General features: G+C 40.3%; 1 protein-coding gene and 1 non-coding gene across 3 annotated transcripts; both read right to left on the reverse strand.

The window, feature by feature from the left end:
- Positions 1-3,719: 3,719 nt before the first annotated feature.
- On the reverse strand, positions 3,720-3,913 carry LOC119656351. The gene has a single exon (XR_005250053.1). It is a non-coding gene; the product is annotated as a U2 spliceosomal RNA (small nuclear RNA).
- Positions 3,720-21,078, reverse strand: LOC119655034 (vacuolar protein sorting-associated protein 33A). Of its 2 annotated transcripts, XR_005249869.1 has the most exons (6): positions 20,913-21,078; positions 14,503-15,675; positions 14,316-14,447; positions 13,593-14,210; positions 13,425-13,528; positions 3,720-4,651 (listed from the first exon to the last, which is right to left on the reverse strand). XR_005249869.1 is itself a non-coding variant. In XM_038060711.1 (4 exons), exons 1-4 carry the CDS (start codon positions 21,012-21,014, stop codon positions 13,794-13,796), a joined length of 1,824 nt encoding a protein of 607 aa, XP_037916639.1. In that variant the 3' UTR covers positions 13,589-13,793. The 2 variants fall into 2 exon arrangements, 1 of the variants encoding a protein (XP_037916639.1); XM_038060711.1 differs by lacking the exons at positions 3,720-4,651; positions 13,425-13,528 and having other exon boundaries at positions 13,589-14,210; positions 20,913-21,014.
- Between the last annotated feature and the right edge of the window lie 104 nt (positions 21,079-21,182).

Genomic DNA, 21,182 nt, shown 5'->3' on the forward strand with positions numbered 1-21,182 from the left:
CTTCAAATCATTTAAGTTTCACCTAAAAAAAAGTTACAAAAAATGACAATAAATTTAACGTTATTTCTATGAAATTTTTGTTATCAATGTTAGGTAGACCAAATTTATCACTAAAGTTTTCGTTTGTTCAGAAAAGGTAAATGAAAATGTTTGTGTATTTCTCAAAGCAAAGGAAGATAGTTAACCATGAAATTTTCGTTTATTTTACAAAAGGCACGATTACTGCTTGATATCTAGAACTGCTATCTAGTGCAGCTATTGTAATTTGATAGGAGAAAAAAGGATAAAACTTATGAATATAATCTAGTGCGAAAAAAGGCCAAGAGTAGAAGCATGGCATGGGCCCTTCACTAATGGATAATTGTTCTGATACTGATAGAAAATAAAGCTGGCTCTGTCAGCGCATTGGCTTGAATTGCATTGCCTCAACCGTTTTCGTCTCAGAATATGAAATCAGGAATTTATGTCCGGAAACAAAACAGAGAATAGTAGAAAGAAATCAAGAGCGAGAACCAAACACTCGTAGAGAACTTAAGGAACGTTGTAAAAATTCATATAAACAAGTAACTCTAAATTTCTATATCATTCGATAGACTTTTTTTCAATTTGTTTATATAATCATCGCCAATTTGTTTAAAATACTTATGACGTTCATTTGGACCAAAAATCCTAATCAACTCTGCTTTTGTTTTAACCAAAATGACCGATATTTCCGTGAGTGTTCCTTTCCCGCTAAGCTCTCGAAAATAATCTTCAGCTTCTGAAAATTTAGTTAATTAAATAAACAGCAAAGAAAGGAAATTATAAACAATGAACAATATTAAGAGAATTATCCGAATAAATCAATTATTTTATATATATCATACGTAACACTCAGATACACACTCCATCAACATTTACTGTAACAGAATAAAAATCAGAACAGTGCGCATTACATGAATAAACCGATGGAAGATACAAAAAAAAAAAACAAGAAAAAAAATCAATAAACCAAACTGTTGTTCTGTAAACTGTGAATATAACAATATCAACAAAATGTGCGTAAAACGGATCTATTTGTTTCTTATTTCTTTCTTCGCGTGTTTTTATATCACAAAAGTGAAAAATAAAAATTTTTTAAAATGAATTTTGTGGTTTTATTTTTATCTAAGCTCTTGGTTAATTTTCAGTATATTTTCTGCTTGCAAAAGCTACTGAAAAGCCGATGAAACAACAAAAAGGCGTGATTGACTTCCAAAATGTGTATGGCGTCGTGTGAACCTTTGAATGTAGAATGAAGTTGGAACGCCGAATTTGATTCCTCTTGGGAAAACCCTGGGGGTCCAGATTCACGGAATGCAAGAATTTTCACGCTACGATGTCGGGAAGGCGAGATATGGCGCAAAATCGGCCGGTGGAAGGCCTGGCGAAAATCCAAGAAAATTGAAATTTTCCACGACCCCCGGGTCGTAAAACTGATGAAAAATGTAAAATCGTTGGATTCGTGTGGGCGATATCTCGTTTGAAAGGGGAGACGGCCCAGATTCAGGAGATCCAAGAATTTTCATGCTACGACGTCGGGAAGGCAAGATATGGCGGAAAGTCGGCCGGTGGAAGGCCTGGTGAAAATCGAAGATAATTGAAAACTTCCACGGCCCGGCAAAATCGTCGGATTCATGTGGGCGATACCTCGTTTGAAAGGGGAGGCGGCCCAGATTCACGAGATGCAAGAATCTTCACGGTACGTGTCACAAGTCAATGAAACGATGGTAAAATTGAATGAGTTCGGCTCCGCATCCACCGTATTCCCCAGATTTGTCCCCCAACCATTTTTTCCTGTGCTCTGACGGGAAGAGAATCCTAGCTGGAGAGAAATTTGGCGCCGATGAAGAGGTAATCGCCGAAACTGAGGCCTATTTTGAGGCTAAAATCGTACTAAAAAAATATCGAAAAATTGTGTGACCGTATAGTATTGCCCTCGGAGGCACTATGTTGAACAATAAAGTCAACGAGCGAACTTTTCATGGTAGCTTCTTCAAAATTACAATTTTCTGTTTTCAATGTAAATATATTTTTGCAAGTAGCAGATAAAAGCCTAATCTCTTATAGGGCCCATACACTGCCAAACAAATTGCACAACGGGGCGATGCGCATCGTTGCGTTGTGCAATTGCATTTCCCATACACTTAGTGAAATTTTGTTCAAACATTAGTTACAAGTTGGAAACGGTACCAGTAACATGCCACTAAAAGGGTATTGCATCTATCTGTATTGTTATCGGGACGGGTAGGAGGGTAAGGGGGTGGAGTCCTCTCTAGTCTCCCTTCCAAATTGGGGCGATATTTACTCTAACAGCTTATTTATGATCCGAAACTAGCTCTTTTTCGAGGTACTGTAACTTTAAAAAAAAAAATGGAAAGGAAGAATATTTTTTTCCTTCTATATATCCTCTTTACACTCTTACTGTCCGGGGATATGGTTGGCAAACTCAACTTTACCATGATAATATCAAAATACCCCCCAATTTGAGAGAGAGGACATCTTTATCACAGCAGAAATAGGGTTCCAAATTAAACCTTATCGTTTAAAGGGATGATGGCTGCCGCTGTCCTTTAACGAGGTTAGAAAAACAAAACCTTTCTCCCCATTCCGTCCTCCTCGCGGGTTAACCTTGAAAATTCAACTTGGTCATGCTGATGTAAAAGGAACCCCACTTTGAATGGTCATAACTTTGTAAGGGCGATGGGCTCATCGAGTTCCTTTTTCTCCTTTCCACCCCCTCCGGGGATGAGGTTGAAATTCTACCTTTATGAAAATTATATTTCAGTGGTCGGCTGAAAGATATTGCCGAACGAAGCACAATATGCCCATACACAGCACATCGCGTTGCGTAAACGTCTCCGTTGCCCAAAAGATTTCAAACATGTTTGAAATCCGTCAAACATTTGCGCAACGCGCCCATACATTAGCAAATTATTGCGCAACAGTCTGCGTTGCGCAATTTGTTTGATAGTGCATGGGTTATTTTAGGTAAAATTTCTGGACGATAAAAGATGTACAAATGCGTATACTAGATTAAACATCTTTTATGTAAAATATCCATAAAAGTTACGTAGAGTTAGCAGTGATGCGAATTAATTGTATCCGAAAATTGTGTAAGTATCCGAAAACAATAAAAGTGGCAGCAGTCTCACCTTCCGTGTACTACGGGCCCGACGTAGGAAGCGAAGTTACATCATCCTCACCCATCCCCGCCTACACATGTCGGCATCTTCAAAGTACGATGCCTAAGTAAATACTCGTTAGCAAGTAAGTTAGTTTTATTGCACTAGACCTAAGTAAATACATAATTGTTAGTAGTGCTTGCATTGTGACCCTTTAAAAGGACATGTAACTGCAAGCAAAGGGTGCACTCTTATCCAAGATATTAAAAGTGAAGGGTCACAGTTGAAATCATTTGTTTTGTAAAGGCGGACCACGGTCGGAAACTCGTGATCATAATTTCCCGCTTCCGCATTGACATAGTTATACAATAGTACCTATGCGCTCTCCATCTCTGCAGATACGGCATCTTGTGTCCATCACGATTTGACCTAAAAAGGACACACGAACCAGGTGCCGAGCGCAACACCTCGCGTAACAACGCTGTCGTGCACTATGGGCCCGACGTAGGCAGCGACTATCAAACCGCCTTCCCACAGAGGACTTGGTGCTTAAAACTATTTTTTTATTGAGAATAATTAATTTGGGCCGATCCCGGCGGTACTGCAATACCGGGCCAACCCGCGACAGAGGTGGAGCAAGCCCCTAGCACTCCGTCAATTTCCAAAAATCAGTTTAACATTTGTTGTCCCCCTATGGGGGATCTATCAGATGTTAAGCTGATAAGAACAGATACTACACTTTGATCTTAGCCATAAGGCCGAGAAGCGATACTGAGTCCACCGTCGACTCCGCTTATAAAGCGTGCAAAACACGACATGGCTACGAATTATATTCAACTGAAATCGGTCGCCTTCCAACTCGAGCTCATGCACAGATATAGATACGCGTATACCCGAGGAAAAATCATGAAAGCATTATTCACGTTGTGTGCGATAAACATTGTATGCTGTGCGCTCAAATATTGCTTCGCTTCGTCATATTTCTGATGTAATTCTATTCATATCAAGTGGGCGAAGTTTTTACATTAGAGTAAATTTAAAGGAAAATGCAAAACAAGTAAAAAGTTACATAGTCCAATCTATAATTAATAAATAAATCTAATAATCAAAAATTTACCCCCAGTAAAGAGTTTTAGAGTGAATGACTAGTATAAGAAATCAAATTAAATCAATCGATAAAATGATTTTTTTAAAAGTTTGAATATTCATTAGTGGGGACAGTTTGAACCATTCGAATTAAATTTGTTTTTATAGGAAAAATGACTCTTTTTAATGAATAAGATACTTGCATATCATTTTTTCTACTTTAGATATTTTGCTCAGCGATATGGCTGATTTAATTTACCTTTTAATTTCTTAGCGTCTACTTCATTTTTTGTTACTTGCATCCTTATTTGGAGAACAGTCAGGATCCAGTTCTATTCTGTTGGCTTGCCTTTTCCATGTGTTTTCAAAAAATGCTCACTATTCATTCAAATTTACGTTTCCAATTGAACGTTACGTAGATCCTAAAATAGAGTAAATTATAAGAAATTATTATATTGCATACTATGGGTAACAAAAGTATAATATTAATACATAGTGAAACGTTAGCATAAACCGCTCAAAAGGCGAATGAGAGGTGAAAATAGTGTATGGTGTCGAGAGAGAATGAGCATGAAACACGACAAGAAAAGGACATATTTGAATACCAGAAATGCATAGATGAACAGGGGAAAAAATGGGTACTCTATGCAGATGTAACGAAAATATTGGTACACGATGACATGTGTACAAACAATTATGTTTAACGCATGTATAAATAAATTTGAAAATAATAAATCGACATAAAGACATATGTGGGCAGTGTCCGAATTGCATAAAATCTAGAAAAATTATGACTCCGAAAAACTCCAGATCCCTTTGGAAGATCATGGGTAAACAGTGTCGCTTTGAGGAAAGAATCAAAGACATGTAGCTCTAAAGAAAGGAGGAAGTTTTCCTTGAAATATTTTATTTTTCTTTAGCCTTTGTCCCGTTCAAGGCTTTTAAATACACATCCAGCGTTGAGGCTTGTTACTCGATCCGATCATCTTGTTTCTAACGACATTGGATGCATTTTCTTGGTCGGCCTGTCGTGGGACCTGTCACCAAGAGAGATTGGGTAGGATTTAGCATAGTGGACTAACTCAAACTATACTTCATTTATCTCTTTCCCTGACCTCAGTATTTTCTTTTTGTTTTACTGAGAATAGTACAGAGTACGTTCCCTCAAACCCTGCTCCTTTGCCTGGGCTTGGGACCAGCATAATATGTTAATAGCTTGGCGGAGTTTGTTCCTGAAATATCGGTATATGCAAATTTAAGGGGACTTTCTGTTTGAAAATTTTTTATTTCCTCAAGAATTATTTCCTAAAATTTTGTTAAGAAATTCCTAACGAAAAAAGTTATAGCTATTTTCATAATGGCGACGTGCTAGATATTTCATTTCTCATTGCATACACCCTGTATGAATGTATGAATATTAAAAAGTTCAACCGTTGCTATGTAACAATCGTGAAGAAGCACGTGCTCGATTTTATTGAAAGTTAGTTAAAAATTGCATTAAAAACGTTGTAAAATTGTCTGAAATTGGTACTAATTTTGAAGACGGTCGAAGCAACTGCTGTCGGGCAAAGATGTTGTGGAAATAACATCACGCACTGAAGCTGAAGCTTTCGAATATATCTAACAATAATAGGTCTAATGGGAAACAAAATTGGCCCAACTGTAGCAATTTGGTCGGAGAAAATGGATGAGTGCCGTATCGCACAAGCAAGCGGCAGCAGCGAGCAACCGTAAGGGGCCGAAATCCGATTAAAACAGCTTTAGGAGACTATATGTAGCTGCTGACTGAGAACGAAAACCGAACGATGTTTATAAATTTTTTATAAATCAAAATTAGATCGGTGCTGATGAAAATTAGACAATAAACCTTCAAAAGTTTAAAGAATGCCCACTTCGCCTTTCTTATATAAGGGGCTTTGTCCTGAAAAGTCGATTTTTCGAATTTTTCAGAAATATTTACAAAATTAGAAGAATACAAAACAAGTCGGGAAACCAGAAGCTACACGCCCCACGTATGAAAGGGCTTGTGTTTTTGTTATGTGAGGAATTTTCAATGTACGTTCACCGGAAGCTAAAAATTCAAAATATTCCTTCGTGTTTTTCCAAATTTTAAGGTATACATATGTACGTACACACTAAAGATATAAATATTAGGCTCATCCTGATATCAATAATATCCTAAATAAAAAAAATAGGCGGAACACAAGTTGAGGCGTAGTGTGACGCAGGGTGATGCAGGAAAGTGGGACCCTATGCCTCCTCATGTCAAATAACATACGAGGTGCCTGCGGATATACATATCATGTTCGAAATCTGATTCCTATTTTAAATACCAAAAAAAAAAATCCAACAATATCCCCCTTTTGGAAAAGCAGCTATTGAAAAAATGACAATGATGCAATTCAATTTTTTGAACTACTTGAATTCCTCAAGGAGTGAGTAGTTGCTAGTTTTCACTCCAAGCAGACCGCAGTCATTAGTGAAAACTATGGCAAACCTTCACAGTTCACAGACGCTCTCAAGCTTCATCACGTAACTCAGCGTGGAAACCATTAGTTGTTGCATTAATTTCCTTGTTTCACAAAAAGCCACGGTGGGTCACGTCACCTTACCTCACTAAGCTGCATCTCAACTTGCGCTCATGGTCTCAGCCTTGCGCTGGAAAAATCGAAGTAATCATCTTGACCAGAAAGAGAATTCCGACCTTGTGTCCCATATCGATTGGGGAGTTGACTATAGAGTCAAAACGAGCTATTAAATATCTTGTCGAGCATTAAAGACTCGGAGATGAGCTTCTTCGAGTAAATCAAAGCAGCAGCAGACAGGGCTGTAGCTGGAATATCGGCCTTGAGTCGGCTAATAGTGAACATTGGAGGACTTGTGTCTAACAGGAAACGTTTTCTTAAGGGAGCGACGCAGTCCGTTCTGCTCTATGATGCGGAGGTATGGGCTGATGCCCTTGTCAAGGAGGTGCAGCGTAAGCGTGGCCCGTTACCCTGCTTGCTAAGAATCTATCTACAGCCAAGAGCGAAGATCTAAGAGAGGTGGTTGCCCATGAAGAAGGGCACACTTACCGAGTGGCAGAAGATTGAGTTCGACCGGGGTTTCCTGAACTAACAACTCCCTGCCTCCCCTCCCCTGCCGCTGGTGTAAGGAATTCTCCGACTTGAATGCTCTCAAAGCCGGGAGAGCGGGAGGGCCAGCCCGAAGTAATGTGTCACAAGGTTCCAGGCTAGGGGCTTAGTTGGTAGTCAGTTGCGGGAGTCCAACATTATGTACGTAAGCTCATTCACCTACCCTACTGAAAAAAAATACACATAGGACAATTTTGTTAGTAACTTCAGGATTTCATTCAACAATTAGGCAATGTATTATTCTTCATGTTTGTGCTGAATTTCGTACGTTTAGAATGAATTTTAGGGGGTCTTTCCAATAAATTTCTAAAATATAGAAATACAAAATTATTAACATTTTTTGAGCAGATAATGGAATGAGGCCTAGGATTTATACAAACGCAGCTTTGTATTTTCAAAGTTTTTGATTGACACACCATATACGCTTTATGGTACCGAAAGGGCAGTGCCACTGAATTATGAACACTAAGAAAATGTTGAAACAACAAGTTTTTATTATTTCACAAAAAAGGCATATGCGATGTTTGGAGTTCCTTATTAAGGCAGGTCTAGGCCGGATACCGGTTGTGGCGCCGTTGATGGCGATGATGTGATGTAAAAGGAATTTTGTTCATAAATGAAACAGATTTTGTAAAAAAAAGTTTTTAATAAGTGCGTTCTTATCAAATTTAAAAAAAAAAACAATAAAATAAGTGCATTAGCAATTAGAAAAATTTGTTTTGTTTCAGTTTGGTTTAGTCGCTAGTAACACCACGGACATACATTCAGTTCGAAATTGCAAAAAAGTTAAGATATCGTTGGATGCTGTCTGCTACATCGTAAATAATGTGAAAGGACCCAGAAAGTTGAGAGACAAACAGCGGAAATTGACATTTTAAAGACGATGCGACGCTATTCATAATTCACAGAAAAACTCATTCAAAATCATTGCCATGCTGGCGGAAGATGTTGATAAATGTACAGGCTAACAGTTTGCCCTTAGAACATTCGAAGATTATTGTGAGTAGTTCACCTCGAAAAACAATTCGCCAACCTAAACTTCAAATATACAGATTTCATAGGTAAAATATTTCTGTTCACGATATCAATTTAATGTTTGAGACTGTTTACATCAATATGATAGGGGCACTCAGTACTATACTATCATTACTTTATTTGAACTGATGTCAGAATAGGAAGTATTTTGAGACTTAAATTTTTATAAGGGCATCGTCTTGTTTTTTTTCATAAATTTTATGGTTTAGTAGTTTCTGAAAACGAGTTTTGTCATCTTTTAAGTTTGTACATTATAACTCCTTATTCCCCTACTTCGAAATTAACATCAAATTTAAATTTGTTTCTTTAAGTACTAACCGAGACCTTTCATTTGGCTCCACTATGTTCTGGAAAAAAAATACATACCCTCTTCGCTTATACCCCCTCCCTTTAACCATACTCGAAATTCAATGCGATGAAAGTTAATCCAATCTTTTTAGATCCTGCGCAAAGTAATATATCTACGAGAAAAGCAACACAGAAATTGGAGTTTTCAATGTACATATATGCAATCGTCAAACGTAGTGACGGGAATCAGTCAGTTTGGAGCCAATTCATGACAAAAGAAATATAGATCGATGTATTGCACTTTAATCTGCGACAAAGCGCGGTCCGTAGCATTCAACAGTCATTGGTGTTTCAGCAGGATAACGTCTCGAAAGACATGCCTAATTCATAACGAGAATGGTCCTTGTCGACTATATACGTTTCTTGACTATACACGCTTCTTCAATCGCTAGGCATCGCTCAATAGACTCCCCGTGTTAGAAAATAAATAGTAGTTTCACCTGCCAAATTACCATGACCGTTAAAGAAAACAAATTCGAAACACTGATTTGTTAATTATAATGGTTTAACAATTGAATTCTCACAAGGCGGAAAAGCAAACGCGGTGGCGTCATCGAGCAAGCAATTTAAATCTTATCTACGTGAAGGCATCCGGGTTAGTGTTTGCTAGTTTTCAATTAAACAATCAGTTTTCAACAGGAAAGTGGGAAATTGATGCGTGAATGGACAATCCTTCAATTTACTTTACGTTTTGGCAGTAACGGTCACAAGCTATATAGCAAATTCTGACATTTCCACCTGAATGGCAATAAAACGTACGTTTCTGAAAGATTCACAGGCCGCAAAAAAAAAAATGGATTTGCACTGAGCGGGATTCGAACCTTGGCCACGTTGAATATTCTGCGGTATCTCTTGTGACTTGATTTGAATTTGTATAATAGTGACACAAAATTCTAATGCAATCATATGTCATTAATTAAGATTGGAGTTAAAGTTTAAAAAATGTTAACTCATATTGAAGTGATTCTCACAATTTAAACCTGACTCCAAGGAAACTGGATTCCGTCGGACGATGGCGATCTACTTCTTCTGAAAATCTTCTTTCGAAACAGCCAAGTTATGGAGTTATTTATGCAGCAAGGCACGAAGCAATATTTCATTGTCCTCCTTAGCATTTCAAGCTCGACTCGAAGATGAGCTTCTTCCAATTGTGTGTGGTTGAACCGAACGCATGGTGAGATTGATTGCTTCCTTACGCAACTTTAAAGTGGACATGGAGGTGTTCAGTCTTACCTGCACATGATAGGGAAGGATCCGATCTCCTGATTGTTTGTTCTGCAATGGAATGGCGGACGATGCCCAACACACCTTTTTCGTTGATTGAAATAATAAAACTTGTTGTTTCTTTTTCGTTGGTGTGTGTATTTATTCTTGCAAATACCGATATTTCGGGAACCACTTGTTCCCTTCATCAGTGCAAACAAGTTGTTGTTTGCACTGATGAAGGGAACAAGTGGTTCCCGAAATATCGGTATTTGCAAGAATAAATACACACACCAACGAAAAAGAAACAACAAGTTTTATTATTTCAATTAATTAATCGTTGGAAACACCGCATAATTTCACTCTGACACCTTTTTCTCTTGTGAAAGATGCGACGACTTTCGTCAGCAGCTTCATCCTGGCACAGAGGAGCTCTCTCCAGACAAAATTTGTCAGAGAGATGCTGAGGAATGCTGGTACCTGGCTGTTTTCAGGCTCTTCTTATTGCGAAGAAGATTGAGCTCAACCGGCGGAGGGACCTTATAGCAAGGAATTCGCTGAACTAATAACTCCCTTCCTCCCCTCCCGTTGGTGAAAGGAATTCCCTGACTCTTAAAGCCGATGGAGCAGGAGGACTAACCCGAAGTAATGTGTTAAACGGTTCCAAGCTAGTTCTCTGATAACAGGGAGGTGTTTAGTTATATTATATTATTATATATTTCAAATTATTGCTTGAAACTGGTAGTTTTCAGTATATCTGTGTTATAACAAACAGTTACTAAAATTTCAGTAAAAAGTATCGTTGATAAGCACGTGCTTTAAATACAGAGTTTTACTTAGGAATTTTTGAAAATAAGGGCCTCAAGCCTTAAATACCGTTAAAGTCCTTCTCACTTGGGGTCTTCTCAGAACTGGGTGACGGATGATCAACGCAGAATATACAACATAACACAACTACAAACTTTTGAAAGCGGTGTCCGAGGCTAAGCTTGTAACACGTACCCTGCCTCTTCGGGTAGGCTCCGACACAATTGTCCTTGTAAATGTCGTCACAAAACGAATTGGAACATGTGTGGGTTGTTTAACCTACAACAAGTCTAGCAACACAGAGCCCAATAACCGGGTGAAAGCTGGCATACATAAGCCAAAGCCCTGGTCAATACTTGTCCTCTTCATGAGGCGGACCAGAGAACTTAGCTCAACTAAAATCTACAACAACAATAAACGGATATGTTCGCCAAATTTCACTTAGAAAGGTATAGCCGTATCTCATTTATAACGAGAATAGTTATTATATTACACCCCTTGTTGGATCTATACGCTTCTCCAATCGCTAGGCATCGCTCAGTTGAATATATATAGAGCTTTCACGCTACCTCTAGGTAGGTATTTATGACAACCATAGATATACATATATGTCAAGCTAGAGAACAAAAGAAATAAGTGTTGGATAATGACAAAAAAGTTTTTTATTTTTCATATATGGATCGATGCCTCGAAGACCAGTTGTCCTGTTAAGTTGGATAATAAACTTTATTTTTATTATTATGTTGAACACACTTATTTCCTCAGTTTTTCCTTCGCGAATCTGTTCTCCTACTCGTTGAATACAAAAAATAATTTTTGCCGTGGAACACTTTTTCAAACACACATAATTGCGCGTGTTGGTCATGGAAGTCATTCGCTCCGTCACAACACCTCACCTCCAGCTGAAACCAATGGGGATTTTCAGTAAGGTACCAGACACATCAATCCCTTGGCTCGGCTGCCGCAAATCAAAATGGACGCATCACGCGTTTTTTTCCTGGCTGCGCTGTTTCCGGGAAGGAAGGCTTTAGCCGGACCAAGGAGCTTCCCTTGATCGAGCCTCCGACGTTGAGGCGAAAATATAGGGTTTAGCTTTCACACTGCGCTCTTTAGCAGACGCAACAAGCGGGTGGTGTTAAGGCCCAACCTAATGTTGAGTACAGGGCCGCTGGGGATTCTCAGGTTCTCCCCGTACTCCGTACGCTTAGTCCAAATAGAACGAATGGTAAGACTTGCGACCATAAAGAGTCGTGTTGGGCTATTATGGCGGATTTCAGTGTCCTGTACCATCTTTCAAGCATCCCACTGCAATGTGGGTAGCACGGGGTTGTCCAGTGGCGTTTAAAGCCGATAAGTTTGCCTAACTCCGAGAAAAGGAGGACCCAAATCCGCAACTGCATTCCCTGGCCGGTGATTATAACTACCGGCATACCGAAGCGTGGAATCCACTCTCGACAGCAAAAATTGTTTTTCATTTTCATTCCCTACTCGTTCAGAATTGTGCGCATTTGTTACTGTCAATGTCTGCGATAAAAATGGAGGGGTCGAACATTCTAATCTGTTCCGACAGTCGGGCGGCATTATCAGCACTAAATAGCAACGACATATCAAGCCAGTTGGGATGGAGTTGTCATCAGGTACTGCTGAAACTTGGCCGACTGAACGAAATATTCCTGATGTGGGTGCCGGGGCACTCTAACATCGCTGGTAATGAGGAGGCTGACAGACTGGCTCGCCGAGGGTCTGGATCCACAATGATGGGGCCAGAACCAGCTCTTGCAATCCGACCATCTACTGTCAAGTCTACTCTGAAGGGTGAAATTGCAAGGATTCACGCAACCAAGTGGAGAAATTTGGACTCTTGCCGGCAAGCGAAAATCCTTGTGAAGGAGCCTAGGGCCACTCGAGCGGCATTTTTGTTGTCCTTTAAGAAGTGGGACATGAAAACCCTTGTAGGGCTTTTAACAGGAAACTGCTCGTTAAACTACCATATGGAGAAGATTGGGGTGGTGGTTTCGGCTATGTGCAGTCAATGTGAGTAGAAGGTGGCGACGGCTCTGCACTTTTTATGCAGCTGCCCGGCATCCTCAGATCTCAGACGAAGACTCCTTGGCTAGGTTTTCTTCAATGAAGAATCTGCACACTCTCTGCCTCTGGAGAATGTTCTCAGATTCGTAGAACGCCATAGGCGGGAACCCATTGAATAGGTGATTTACGGGGATAGTACATTGGGCTTAACAACAGCCTGAGTGCTCGGAGCTGCGGCTCCCCCCAGAAAACTAAAATAACTAACTAACCGGAAATACTATTCCACGTTTTTATTAGATAATCATGTTTAGGTGACGAGATAATCTCACATTATTTAAAGAATGATTGAAGCAATTAATGAACTTCTACTCGGTTAAACTCATCAAGGTCCGGGAGTCTTTACCACTATGGATGATGAAAACCCCATGACAATTAGGAGAGTAATTACTTCTTTCAAATACAGCGGATGAAAGAGCTATTAGTCATGGAAAACACTGCCCGGGGCCAGATCTAGTAGTGAACTTGATACCATAATTTGAAAATAAATATAAAAAAAATAAGTATGTAATTATAAAAGGCATCTAGTCATAACAAATTTAAGGCGGTATACATGCAACTAATATTAATGAACTTAAAATACCTTCACCATGAAAATGCATGAATTTCTATGTTTCTGTTAGGGCTTGATTGTGGTTAGAATGATCTTGCAATAGAATTTCTGACTATTCAACACGATGTATAAAACTAGAAAAAAGAAACAAAAGAAATTTAATACTTTTATTGGGAGATAAAAAACAAGTTTAATTACCTTGTATTTATGCTTTATTACACAATAAAATTCTAAAAGATATCTGGATATAATTTTCGCGTATAACAATTATAATTACTTAGTTTCGGCTTCATTAATACGCAAATGAAACATGCTTTCATCTTCGCAATTTATAAACTTATCTATTATCTTAACAGCACTAAATTGTGTCAATGTCAAATCATAAGACGCCTGACACTTTCAATTGCCCAAAAGTTCATGAAACGAACTTAAAAATGAATTTTTATTCATAATTTTCGTAGTTGCAATTATAAATTCAACATTATATTCCTCCTGTTGAGCTAGAAATCTTAAAGCAGATATTTCGGCAAAGGTGCAACCACCTAAAAAGAAAACTAATATCACACGTGGAATGTCTGATGAGGAAATTTCACTGGTTAATGATGCACGTCTGCCGCCGATACCGATCAGTGGTGCCTGAAAATCTTCAAACATTGGTCCTGGCAAAATATTTAGGTCGCCTTTGAGATTTTGCCAACCGTTTGGTTTTAGACTTTGTTCGATGATTCGTATTGATAATGGAGCGTAGAAACTATGAACGTAGCTGATATCTTTTGGGGAGATTTCGATGGCTTCGTCAACGGTTAGATTGAGTCGCTGGGGATAGAGAGTAAATTTTTCCCATTAACCATTTTATTATCAAAGATGGCAAAATGCCATCCACTTACATAATAGTAAGACATACGATTTAGTTCTACTCACCTTGCGTAATACAGCGTAAGGTCGAGCTTCAGTTGGTATTTTCAGGATCCCAGCACGCTCAAGACTACTTATTGTTAACAGACTTTCAACTCCATAGACATGCACCAATTCCCGTTTATAATAATCCAGAATCTATCATGAAACCCATTTAAAATACTAGACATATTTGAAAAGCTCGGTAAGTTACCTTTGGTTTCAACCCCGACGCGGCAATACACTGAATGCAGATTAATCTTATCACAGTTCGAAAATCACACTTTTTCGCAATTAAATCTTCAATATAAGGGCTAGGCTTATCGATATCCGAGCACATCATAAACTCTTGTTCAGCAGCTAGGTCATCTCCAAATTCATTCGACTCAGTAATCTCCTTTATCATCTCTGCAATCGTAGTATGCGTGGCGACTGATTGTTTCTTTCCGAGAATGTTAGGAAGACGTTCAACAAACTTTTTCATTTCCTGAACCGACTTATCACTATGCCGCTCTTCAAGTTGTGAACTGATTGCCTTCGCATGTCGTGACAGGATTTTACCAACCTCATTGAAGTTTTTATCTCGCAACTCAGCAAAGATTTCCTCACCTGAGTTCAGTATGATTGTTTTTACTTCAGGCGTTGAGATTCGTTGGAAACGTTCTTCATTTCCTTTTGAAAACTTATCAGCTGGCAACTGAACTGTTGTTTGTTTGATCCCAAAATTTTCATCTATAAGTCCTTCATATGTAAGTTGAGTCGCCAGAACACTCATCAGATCGACCGACCTATCTAAGATTATCATCTGATCGATTGCTCCTTTATCCGAGTTGAACATGGAACGTTCCTCGCGACCCATTCCTTTAGCAAGCTCCCAAACTCTGGCTGCAAAATTTCCTTTCCCAAATATTTTTGGTATCCTGCCGTAAATTTTTTGCAGGTTCACAAGTCCGGTAGCTGCTTGAAATAGACAAGTCTGATCACCCTCTATCACCAACTCTTTATAAGCGTCTGGAAGTTCCATTGAGATTAAATCACTGTCAACAGGAAAGAAATCACAAGGAAATTCCTCGATTGATGCAAAACTCCCAAACACTCCTTTGTGTTTGAGATGTTGTTCGCATAGGAGCGATTTTCGTGGTAAAAAGCATAGATGAAAATCGCGTTGGACAAATTTCCGGCGTCGTGATTCGCTGTGAACATTCTCTGCAATCATATCCATGCATTTAAGATTGGGGCGGGTGATGAATATTACATGCTTGACATCGACGTCTGGTAGTTCGCCGCCTTGCAAAGGAAGATTTTTCATAACGTTTCGTTCTTTAAGGAAACTCAGCTGCGCAATTAGGCCGACAGGACCGTAGAGACCGTCGCCCCAAACAATAATCTGTAACAATTGGAATGAGAAGTTACGATATTGATTCCAGTAAGATCTACAATTGAAAGGAAGACAAATATTGACAACAACTTAACACGTTCCTTCTAGGATCTAAGCATGGAAAATATTTCATACTTTTGAGGTCGCTGTTCGATGCTGATAAGAGTGATTCGTCAATCAAATCAAGAGTTGGAAGGTCCTCCGTAGGATCGACACGATCCCTCTCCGCCGTGCTCGAGCATGGGCGGTTCTTTTTTTTGCTTGGGGGACAGATTGATGAACTGTCGGGGGAAGGGCTTAATAACACTTATTACAATGCCCCCCATTAAGCTACACGAGGAGCATAACTTCCAAACGATAAATGGAAAAAATACATCAGAAATACAAGTGACATTCTTGAAGGTAGGAAATGAGAAAAATCTGGTACGATAGGGACGGAATAAATGAGCGCTTGATATCCTAGCAAACCATCAAGAGAAAAACAACTACTTTACCAAAGACAACTGAGCGAATGAAAGTCAGAAACTCATCGATAGTGGTTCCAGAATTAGTAGAAGAGCAAGAGGCGAAAGAAAATACCCAAGAAAAACGGAAATTTAGCGACGATCGTTCCAATATTAGCAGAAGAGCAAGAAGATCAAAGCAAGCTCGGGAGAAAAAGAGACTAAACAAGTCGGGAAACCGGAAACTGGACGCTTCAGGTACGAAAGGTTTTGTATATTTCTTAGTACGTAGCACGTAATATATGCAGAGATTATCTGAGAATATCTACTTTCGGAAGATATTGACATTCATAGTCTTAAATTTGCAAAAAAGCGATAACTTTGACGTATTATAACTTGATTAGCAATAGTGCGATTTCCACCAAACTTAGTAAGATCATGCTCTATATTATACCCTATATTGAGGGATCATGCTCTATACCCTATATTGTTGCTAGCATGAACTTAAGGGGGGTTTTGCAGCCAATTACTAAAAATTATAGTAATCTACTATTATTAACTTTATTTGTACAGATATCAGTATGGAAGGTATTTCGGAGCCCAGGCAACATATAGTGGCAGCCTCCTGATTTTTCTCAAATTTTTCGGTTGGGTAGTTTCTGAGAATGGCTGCCTTAAAGGAATGATCACTTTCAACCCCCGCACTCCCCATCTTTTCAAAAAATGTCAAAACTAAGACCGCTAACCGAGACCTTTAATTTGATACCCCACATGACAACATTTGATGAAAAAAAAAATTTACACCCCCCTTTTGCATATATGGGGACCCGGCCTTAAATTCATCGTAAAAGAGTGTAACTCGCTGTATGCGTTAGCATTCACAGTTCCCAGCTTTCTACCAAATTTGGTGTCAATCGCTGTAACCGTCTCCGAAAAAAATGCGTGTGATAGTAGACCAATTTTAATAAGGTTTTGTGTTTACACATAACCTTAAAAAGGAAAGGAAAGAACGAAAGCCATAACTATTTCCAAAAAAGGAATACATATGATCTATGCTGATATCATTTGAAAGATGTAAACCGATCCAGAGATGAAAGAGATCGCCTTACGGACATATATGCTCATTTCATTCGAAGACATGTTCAGCCTTAGTGATTTGGCGCAGAGCGTCATAAAGAACGTGGAAAAGGTCTGCAGGGGATCATAAAAGCTCAGTTTGGCGTCAATTACTCCCCCTCCCCCCCCCTAAATTGATAGTCAGCTTAGTATATATCCACCGGCTTCCACGTTCAAGTTGTTTTTTTTCTACGGTTCGTTATTAAAACCGCTCCCGTTTTTTCATCCGTCAGGGTCAACCCGGCTTTTTCTAGCCAGGTCTTTACCGCTCTTAACGTCTCCGTTGCGTAAACTTCCACATCCTCTAGGTGTTTTGCTGCAACATCTACAACCAGATCATCAACAAAGCCTACTATCGTAGCCTCCTCTGGGGCGGGAAGGATAAGCACTCCATTATACATGACATGTGGTACTCCTGCTGTGACGATGTACTCTTTGAGACCCTCATCCATTCCGTACCAGAGAATATCCAGGAACACCTATGTCAGCCAATGCGCTTTCAATTCGGCTGACGGAATCAAATGCGTTTTTGACATCCAGCGTCACCACCAGAATTCAGTGCGTCTTTTGCTAGGCTCACCACCATGCTTATTGCATCCATCGTAGATTGAGCACGTCGAAACCCGTATTGGTGCTTGGCCAAATTCTTGAAGATTAAAAGATGATGTTGATACCTAGATGCTACCACCGGGCGAATAGCTTTATAGAGGCTGCAGAGGTTCATGACGAAGTCGTTAGGACTGGCGGCTGGTTTACCCTGAAGCGCGATTAACTCGCTTGGAATGCGGAGCGATGAGCTGAGAGCCATTTCAGCCGTAGAGGTTGGCAGATCCTCTTTGAAAGTAGTGTGTAGCCCAAAGAGGACTGGTGGAAGCGCTCGGGGCCATTTAATCCCGAGTATGCACTTTAAGGCGGTTTTGGGAAGGCGATACATAAGTTGGCCTGGAGGTAAAAAGGTTTCGTGTGGACGTGTTTCGCTCCCACGAGACGGTTGAGTTGAATTAAAAGTTCGCAAATTGGCGACCTTGATCAACGGTGACGTACAAAGGCATACCAAAAATTGAGATCCAGTTATCAAATATGGCTCTTGCGATGGTGAAAGTCGTCGTATCTAGAACTGAAACTACTTACAAACACCGTATAGGTTAATCAATAATGGTAAGGCAACTTCTCTAGCCTTCGCAAAGAGGAAGCCTTATGACATCCACGTGGATATGATCGAAGCGAGCATCAGACGTTTTGAAATTACCGGACTCTATTATGTTGTGGCGGTGTACCTTTGAGAGTTGACATGGCACCCATTGCTTAGTCCAGCGCAGGACATCCTTGCGGAGACCCGGCAAAAAAAATAGCTTGGCTGTTACCCGGGCTATGGGGTGTGCCATTTGGTCAATGATGTCAAAATCCTGGCGGCGAAGTGAAATCGGTGAATATGGCTTGATCGTGCTCTTGAACTCCGTATAGTAGCCCGCGTAGCCGTCGTCCAACTCCAACTGGTGAAAGTCAAGGTGAGAGCTGGCGATGAGGTACAGCAGTTGTTTGTCTTTCGTCTACGCCTCGCGGATAACTGGGTACCCAATATGGGGGACATAGTTACAGAGTGTCTGAAACAATGTTTTGATTGGCAAGTGTCAAACTGGCCGTTGAGGTCGAATTGCCTGGCTTGATTTGGTGAGGTCTTGTCGGGCCGCTGCATTAGCGCGAAAGTGAAGAGACGATGGTCGGGGCCGTTAAAAATATTTAGCAGCGAGACGGCGAGAAACTCGCGATCGTAGGTGCAATAGCGCTGCTCATTTTCCGGCTATCCCGACTTGTGTATTGTTGGACCAGATGATTGCAAATTCGACTTCTTCCAGAGATGTGAAGAAGAAGGCGAACGGGCCGATTTTGACTATATCAGCCGGGCGGCTGGGGGAAACAGTGCAAGGTTCCAAGGTCAACCTTTTATCGTTGACAGTAGTGATGACCACCGAGTTCCAGATGGGGTCCGCGGGAAATTTGGCTTTAAATAAGCGGCTGAAGTAGTCTACGCAGTCAGATATTTTTTCCTCAAGGGAGTGAAACTGGAGGTTACCTACTTTTATCGGGGAGTAGTTGACGTTGGGAGAATTTTTTTTCCTTCCAGCCAATCGATTAATTATTGAGAAAAACCAGGTTTTAGGAGTTTGAGAAGTTTCTTGTAGGATGTATTCAATTCGGACTGAATAGCTCCATTCATTTTGCTGGACCGGGTTTTATTGATCTCGGAGAGGAGACGGTAGTCAGCGTTGCGTCTGTTTCGTAGTCGGTGAAAAAATCGTTTCCGGCGCTGCAGTAGTCTGTCTCTATCGCGGACTAAGAGGAGGGTTGAGGGGGAAAGGCACCCGTATTTATAGTAACCAAGTTCTTTGAATGGAGCGTGTTTGTCAACTGCAGTTTCGAAGGCAGGATTGAATTTCCAGATGCAAGTGTCTAGCTCATCATTAGAGTGAATGCGCGATTTGTCCAGGGGAAGACCCAGCGTACTGGATAAGTCGCGTTGAAAATCGTCCCAGTTTGTCAAATTGAAGGACCTGCATTTATGCGGATGGTGGAGGAAAGGAAGAATTTGCTGTACATGCAGAGAGAGACTGAGAACATGGTGAAAAGTGAGCTGCCAAAGAGGAGCAGCTAGTGACACATTGGACGAGATTATAAAGCCGTCTAGGAAGGAAAACCCTCGAGGAAAGAATGGCACTTCAGCGTTAATGATGCCCGCGCTAAGGAATGGGCCTGACTGGAACCAATCGAAGAGTGCTTTGCCGTTTTCGATGGCAAATGGGTCGCCCCAAGTTACGTGCCTGGCACTGAGCTCACCGCCGAGGATGAAAACGTCGAAACCGGCCGCGATTTCCCAGAGTTCGAACAAAATGGGAGTGAGATGGCGATCTGTGCCGCCCGGGAATTAGAGAGTGCCATTTAGGACTCGGGGGACGCCTCCACCCCTAACAGGTAGTCTGACCACTGCTAACAGGGATGCCGATGGGATGCTATTTGCCCCGAGTCTGACTAGGATGGCTGTGCTTCTACCCGTGTCATTGCGGAAAGTAATGTAACCGGAAACATGTAGTCTTACATTGGGGGCTTCCCCCAGTCTGGTTTCGTTTAGGAGCTTGGGATCGGAATCCTCGAGGAGCTTGTAGAGAGCGAAATTTTTGTCGTTAAAATTGAGCGAATTAATGTTGAGTGTGAGCACCTTCATTTTGGTTGTCTACCAATTTGAAAAGGAATTGTAAGTAGGCTTGGGGTTTGTCTTCAAGGGGGAGACGGAGGTAGTTGTGAAAGAAGTCAGAGATTGGGATCCACAGTGAGGAGAATGACATGTTGAATAGGAACCTGGTTTCCATGAAGAAGCTCGTGGGAATGAAAGAATGAGGGGGCGATGAAGAGCTGAGGATTTCGAGTCTCACTCGAAACCCATTTCAGATTGCTTTCCCATATCCTACTAACTTGAAGCTCATATGACGTCCTTCTCTATGCAGTACCTTCGTGAAGCGTTTAAAGGAAATCTCCTATTTCTAAAATGCCTGTGGTCTTTGTTATTGGTATTGTTAATCCTCTGCATGAATATTATAATAATATTTCATCCAATTTCATTATCGGAAGCTGAGTGAACGAATATTTCACAAAGGAAAAGGAAACGAATTATAATCAAGTCGAACATCTTACCTTTGACCCATCGCATTTTTCTACCAATTCAGCCAACTGTTTGCTTGCCGCCTCTTGAAGCAAAGCTATATTAACTCGCCATCCAGATAAATGTGGAAACATTTTATTCCTGGCTTCCTTCTGTAATCACTCAACAGATCCAAACACTAGTCATCAAGTAAACGACTAGTTGTCAAAATCTCTAAATACGCCTCTTTGCAGAAAACAGCTGTAGCTTCTTATCATTTCTTATTAGGCATTGTTGGAAAAATGGCGGGTGCTTCATAAAAT

Source organism: Hermetia illucens, chromosome 4, assembly GCF_905115235.1.
Source record: "Hermetia illucens chromosome 4, iHerIll2.2.curated.20191125, whole genome shotgun sequence".
Classification (NCBI taxonomy): domain Eukaryota; kingdom Metazoa; phylum Arthropoda; class Insecta; order Diptera; family Stratiomyidae; genus Hermetia; species Hermetia illucens.